The 6,994-nt window shown below is 43.5% G+C and overlaps 1 protein-coding gene across 3 annotated transcripts in view; it reads left to right on the top strand.

Moving 5' to 3' along the window:
• The first annotated feature begins 226 nt into the window (after nucleotides 1–226).
• The window catches only part of COMMD7 (COMM domain containing 7), a 20,103-nt gene continuing 13,335 nt past the window's right edge, over nucleotides 227–6,994 (top strand). Inside the window, exons 1-3 of one of the 3 annotated variants that reach the window (XM_019645869.1) lie at nucleotides 227–460; nucleotides 6,409–6,459; nucleotides 6,559–6,661. In XM_019645869.1, the coding sequence (XP_019501414.1) occupies nucleotides 377–460; nucleotides 6,409–6,459; nucleotides 6,559–6,661 (238 nt within the window). In that variant the 5' untranslated portion in view covers nucleotides 227–376. Of the gene's footprint in view, nucleotides 461–6,405; nucleotides 6,460–6,558; nucleotides 6,662–6,994 lie in introns of all 3 variants that reach the window. The other 2 variants (XM_019645870.1, XM_019645868.1) reach the window with 2 other exon arrangements.

Raw genomic sequence — 6,994 nt, 5'->3', positions numbered from 1 at the left:
GCCCAGGAGTCAGCGGGCGGGAGAACCTATAGGGAATCGGGCCTTTGACCGCTGTGCTCCCCAGGGACTCACTGGGCTCAGCAGCTGCGCTCGTACGCGGCTCCGCCAGGACGTCCCGCCCTCCGCCCCGCACACAGGGGCCTGCATGTGTCCAGGTGTCCGCCCCGCCCCCGGCCCCCACAGCTTGGAGTTCGCGCGTGTCCGCGAGGGCGCCCCGCCCCGCATTCTGGCCGGCGGTGGGAGGAACGCGGCGGCGGCGGCGGCGCGGCCCGTGGCGAAAGTGCAGCTGCGGAAGCGCAGCTAGGCGGGGAGCTGCAGAGGAGGAAGCTGGGGGAGGCGGCGGGAGCTGCAGGGCTTGCAGGGCCGGGAGGACGCCATGGGCCGCCTGCACTGCACGCAGGACCCGGTCCCCGAGGCTGTGGGCGGAGACATGCAGCAGCTGAACCAGCTGGGCGCACAGGTGGGCTCAGAGGCTGCGGAGCCAGCGCCCGAGGTGGTGCCGGAAGGGCTGAGGCGGGTCCTGGGGGGTTAGGCCGGGGGCCGCCTGTGGGGACCAGACCGAGCAGCATCCCGTGTGCATTGTGGCGTTAGGGGGATTCAGGGAGGAGCAGATGGGAATTGGGGTCTGAGGAGAATTTGGGGGGGGGCAGGTATGTCGGGAAGCCTAAAGGCAAGCTGAGGGGTCTCGGGGTTTTGGGGATCCAGAGGTGGGGCTGGGGGGACTTCCGGGAGCGAGCAGAGCCTGAGGGTCTCAGAAAAGGGACAGAGGGGAATCTTAACGAGGATGAAGGGAGTTTGGGGGGCCAGGGAGGGTCTGAGACGTAGTATGGGGGCCACAGGGGCTTGGGGAGACTGAGGAGGGTCTTAGGGTCCCCAGGGGACCGAGGGGACTCTGGGGTGGGGGCAGGTAATGTGGGAGTCGGTAATAGCCAGGCCAGAGAGGGGCTCTGACCCTGAGGGCAGGGTCTGGGGCGATGCTAGTGATGACATCCACCCTCCCCTTTAGGAAAATACCGGGTAGTCCCCAAAGAAAGAAACCGTGTATACTCTGCACAGCGTAGGGCCTAGCTTTGATGGTAGTGGAGCAGACAAAGGCGGTTTGTCCCATTTCAGGCCACGGGCGTCAGCTAGTCAACCTTAAAGGCTTCCTGCTCCTGTGCTGGTTGGTTGGGATGCCCCTTTCATGTCGCCAAAGCAGGCAAAATAAATAGGTTTAAGTGACACTTCTCACCACCACTGCAAAGATGCATTTCCTTTCCCCCTGGTTGTCATTTCCCAGGAGGTGGGGGCCTTTTCTTTCATCTCCCACAACTTAAAACAGTAAACATCCCCCACAACTTACTGTTTTCTCATAAAGTAAAGGTGACAGTAATTATAGTACAATGCCTGTCACGTTCTCAGGCTGCTGTGTCCAATAGAAATAAATTGCAAGCCACAATGTCTAATTTTACATTTTTCTAGCAACCATATGTAAAAATTAAAAAGAAACAAGAAATTAATTTTTACATTTTCTTTAATCCACTGTATCAACATATTGTTTCAACTTGCAATTCATATAAAAATATCAATGAGATATTTTACTTTCGGCACTAACTTTTCTGATTCTGGTATATATTTTACATTTATAGCATATCTCAAATTCGACTAGCCCTTTTCAAGTGCTCAATAGTTACATGTGGCTAGTGGCCACTGTACCGTACAGCACAGTTCTAAGTGCTTTTATGTATATTAACTCATTGAGTCCTTGCAACCCCTCTACAAGGTAGGGACTGTTATCCGCATTTTAAATAAAAATAGCTGGTTAAATAAAAATGGCTGTCATTTATTGAGTATGCACCATATGCCAGGCGTTGTTTTAGGTGCTTGCTGTATAAGTAACAACCCTAAAAGTTAAGTGCTATTTATTCCCATTTTACAGATAAGAAAAATGGTTCAGGGAAATAAATAGACCTATTTAAAGCCAGACAGCCTGAAAGTGGTGGAGCCAGGAATTCAGGACCAGATGTCTGTCTGACTTCAGATCCTAGGGAATTAAACACACTAGAGTGGAGCTTTGTGGATAATCTCCTGAACCAGGTAGTTTAGCTTTTGCTTCTTTGTGTGTTGGTGTTTTCTGGAAGACTTCCATTTAAAGAATAAAGAAGATATTACTGCAAAAAACTTTAAGCATATACCTGGAACTAATATAATATTGTGTGCCTATAATAATAATAATAATAATAATAATAATAAAAAACCTTTAAGCTAGGATTGTATGATCCTTAAGGTTACCACCAACTTGGAAGTCATGGAAAATATAAACCACTTCCTTTGAGATCAGAGCTTGACTCATTTTCTAACCTTGAAATATACTCTAAACTTTTACCCTTGTTTTTAATACAGAAAGCTTTTTCCTGATAAGCAACTTACCAGAATTCTTTGGACCATTTTCTCCCCTTTTGCTTGGTGATCAAACTTCTCCAAGTACCCACTTTATTAGCTGAATTTATTTTGAAGCCTTAGGCCCATGCCTCACAGAGAAAAATAATCATTGTATTATTGCTCATTCAGTGGATATTTATCTGAATGCCTACTATACACCAACTAGCCACGAAATCCAGTAACATTTACAAAGTCTTAATGGGCATGGCCTATTGTGCTAGGGAAGTTAACGATCTGCTAGGGCAGATCAGAAAATGGAAACAAAATACAGTATTAAGTGTATCTGCATGTGCTCTCTGATGTCCTAGTTAATGTGGAGCCTTGAAAATAGGTGGGATTAAAAAAGAATCACTTTTAGAATGGTTATGAGAGAGGAAATTCAGAAAAATGTAAAAAAAAAAAATGGTCTACAGTCCTCTCACCTAACTATAAATGAAAGCAACACACACACATTAGAAAATTCAAACAGTATCCAAAGGTATAAAATTAAAACACCTATTTCTTTTGGCCCCCAAAATCATCATTTTAATAGTTTCTTATGTATCTATGGAAAAAAAAGTCTGCATCTGCCATCATATATAGGTATCCTTTAAAATCTTTTTTTTTTAAAGGCTTTTAAATTTTTCATTTATTTATTTTTATTGGGGAACAGTGTGTTTTTCCAGGACCCATCAGCTCCAAGTCAAGTAGTTGTCTTCAATCTAGTTGTGGAGGGCGTGCACAGCTTCTTGGGCCCATATGGGAATCGAACTGGCAACCCTGGCGTTATGAGCCTGTGCTCCAACCACCTGAACTAACCGGCCACCCCTAAAATCTTTTTTACATAAATGGATCTACCATAATTTAACCACTCCCCTATTAATAGATTCCTAAGTTGCTTTCAGTTTTTGTTTGTTTGTTTGTTTTTTATGAACAGTGCTGTCAATGAACTGTTTTGTGTAAATGTGCCTGGGTTTACCTTTTTGAACACATCTGAGGGGTATCCTTGAAATGGAATTACTAGGTCAAGGGGTGTGATCATTTAAAAATTAGATACAGATTGCCAAATTGCCCTCCAGAAATTTCACCCTAGTCTACCCTCTCATCAGCAGTGTGTGAGCATACCTGTTTCCTTGTACTTTCACGAGCACTGATGTCATCATACTTTTATTTTTGAAGATCTGATAAATGGAAAAATGGTATCTCCTTGTTTTACTGATTTGCATTTCTCTAGCCTGGAATGACCTTGAGCATCTTTTCATACGTTTACTGGTAAGAATAGTTCAGATTTTGATTTCACAAATAGTGGGGCAGGTGAGACAGCTATGTAAGTATAAAGGCAAAGAATGGGGGAAAGTGTTCAGCGAAGATCTAGTCAACAAATACTTACTGTGCCCTTAACAATAATTGAGGTGCTGTGACCATACAAAGCCATACAAGGAAACTTCTCTGCTAAAACTTGTTCCTGTTCATTATCAAGATTGAAAATTCTAAGTGCCCCCAGGTGAGGTTCCAAGAAGGCGCCTCAGAAGTTAAGAATCTGAGTAGCTCCCTTTCTTGATGGGAGTGTCCTAGTATCTTGGCCTGGGCTTTGAAGGACAAAGAGGATTTGGGAAAGTAGAGATAGGGATGGGGGTCTGTAACAAACGACTGACCAGATTAGCTTGAGGCCCTTCTTAAGAGGAGAGGTGGGGGATGAGAGCTCCACAAGGAGGTTAAGCCTGAATGCAAAGCTGGGGCCTGGAAATGCAAAAGCAGTTGGAGGGCTTCTTAGCCGCCCCATTATTTTAAAGGCCTCAGGTGGCATAGGAAATGCAGTTGGCCAAAGCTCTTACAGTTCTACAGATTCACAAAACAAACAAACAAACAAAAGGTAAAGACATAAAAACTCACAAATAGTTTGAGGACACATTCTCAAGCCAGTCCTGACTGTTCTGGTTTTTACTATATAGAATCAGCAGTTAGCAAGGCTAATACCTAATATAAATACTGCAGAAAGACAACCCCTGGGTCAGCATTGGTTAAAATGTTTCCAGGTAATATTGGTGAAGTTTTGAGAAGGCAGACACTTCTAAGCCATTGGCTTAGTGGGAGTGTAAATCCACTGGAACTTCTTTGCAACATTTTCTCAGAATTTAAAATGCATATATTCTTTGACCTAGGATACATTTTAAGAATTTATCTTATAGTCACGAAGAACTATGTGGGAGGATATTCATTGTAGCATTGTTTATAGTAATACCAACAAAATGCACACCAATGTTCATCTCTAGGAGGATACATTACACTAACTATACAAGGTCGCATGCCATGCAGTTGTGACTTATATCTGCTCTCTTGATTGATCTCTGTTAGCAAATTGAGTTTAAAAAGGCAAGGTGCAGGAAGTGGGTTCAGTATAATCCCATTTGTGTTTCAAAGAAATTAAATGTAGATAAAATGATGGGAAAGCAGCAGAGGTGTTAGCAATAAATACCTGTGGGGGGAGGGGACTGAGGTGGGGGGCAGGGGGAGAGAGAGATTTTATTTTATAATCTTTTATGCTAGTTGCGTCTTTTCAAAACCTTGCACTTGTATTAGTTGTATATTTTCAAAGACTAGTTTTCAAACAATGCATTTTAGAATAAAAGAATACAGAGCTGTGCCGGGGAGTTGTGTGGAGTTTAGTGGGTCATAGCAAAAGGGGCGGGTACATTTGACAATCATATTACATGTATAACTTTGGGGACTTTGAGCTGAAGTATCTGCATGTAATTTTTTTTTAATGCGTTGCTTCAGGAAGGTGGATCAAATGATACAGTGACTCTATGGCTATGATAATAATTGCTACTATTTATTTAGCCTCTAGCCTGGCACTGTGCTAGAGGTTTTGCATATCCCACCTTTAGTATGTTCTGGATGCTATGTGTTATTATTACTTTTGTTTTCCCTATGGGGACTGAGACACAGAGGCAAAGTGACTTCCCCAAGGTCACTTGGGTGAACACTGTTCACATCTGGGTCTTTTAAGCCCTTGTGTTCTGGCTCTCCCCACTGTGCCACACACTACCCATTGGGAGGGAACATGGGAAAGTCATGATATATGTCTCAATCTGCTTGGGCTGCCAAAACAAAGCACCACAGATTGGGTGGCTTTAACAACAGAAATTTGTTTCTCATGGTTCTGGAGGCTGGTAAATCCAGATTAAGATGCCAACAGATTTATGATAGTTCCTGGTGAGAGCTCTCTTCCTGGCTTGCAGATGACTGCCTTCTCACGTGTCCTCACATGACGTGTGTCTCAGAGAGCGAGAACTCTGGTGGAGTCTCTTCCAAGAGCACCAGTCCTATGGGATTAGGGTGCCACCTTTATGACTTCATTTAACCTTTGTTACTTCCTCATAGGCTCTATCACCAAATACAGTAATAAATTCAACATATGAATTTTGGGAGACACAAACATCCAGTCCATAACAATACAATACCAATAAAGAGAAGATTTACATACATGAAAGAATAAGAGACTGTCCTAATACAATGTATAATAAAGTATTAAACTTTACTACAACCGGGGATGCCAAAAAAAAATGTATACAAGTGGACACTTGGGTCAACGTTGCTCAAGCAGTAGTTTGCCGTAATCAGAAGTGTCTGGTAACCACTTTGAGCACCTTGTAACTGCAGAAGTCGAATGTGACTTGTATTCATCTCTTGTTATCGGTATATATTGAGTATTATGATTTTAATGCAGTTTTCCTTTCTTAAAATGTGTATACATTGTTTTTTGGCACCCTCTATATATCTCCCAAGTATCCCATTAAATATCCAAGTTTTTCAGACAATATAGTGACACATATTGACACTGGTGGTGGGTATTGTGAATATTTGTAACTCTAAGATGGTCAAAATAGGTATGAACACCTGTGTGACATCCTTTGCTCTCTTAAAGGTCTATGGTTGGATGGGATATAGGAACACTGACAAGGAGTAGAGTTTTACGGATGTTCTGTGTTATTTTCTTCACAGCAGTTCTCAGCCCTGACAGAAGTGCTTTTTCACTTCCTCACTGAGCCAAAAGAGGTAAAGTATTTTGTGATAAGAAGAGTTCCCCCGTGTGAGCCTGAAGTCCTGAGATGCTTAAAAAGTGAAGGCCTGGTTTGTGCTGTTCCCTCTCTGCAGGTGGAAAGGTTTCTGGCTCAGCTCTCTGAGTTTGCCACCACCAATCAGATTAGCCTTGGCCCCCTCAGAAGCATTGTGAAAAGCCTCCTTCTGGTTCCAAATGGTGAGTAGCCTCTCTCAGCAACTGAGGTCAGAGACATTAGGTAAACATTCCTTCAGCCCACAGAGTCGACAAGCGTGCACTGGGCACTGAGCCAGAGCTTTCAGTAGTGAACCAGACATAGGCGGGCCTTACATTCTAGGGAGGAAGCCAGGTAGATAGATAACCCTGGTAGAATATAATAGATGTGCAGTTCGAAGTGCAGCCTGCATCCCGGCTTTTTCGGTCTCCACACTGTTATCTGGTCCTCTAGAGGATTAGCACAGAAATTGAGAAAAAGCATTTAGAAACTTTTATAGCCTTTTGACAGCCTTTTGAATCTAATCTTTTTTTTTT

The sequence above is a fragment of the Hipposideros armiger genome, unplaced genomic scaffold (assembly GCF_001890085.2).
Source record: "Hipposideros armiger isolate ML-2016 unplaced genomic scaffold, ASM189008v1 scaffold_94, whole genome shotgun sequence".
Classification (NCBI taxonomy): domain Eukaryota; kingdom Metazoa; phylum Chordata; class Mammalia; order Chiroptera; family Hipposideridae; genus Hipposideros; species Hipposideros armiger.
Note: the sequence above shows the minus strand (reverse complement) of the source record. Positions and strands in the feature narration are given on the sequence as shown.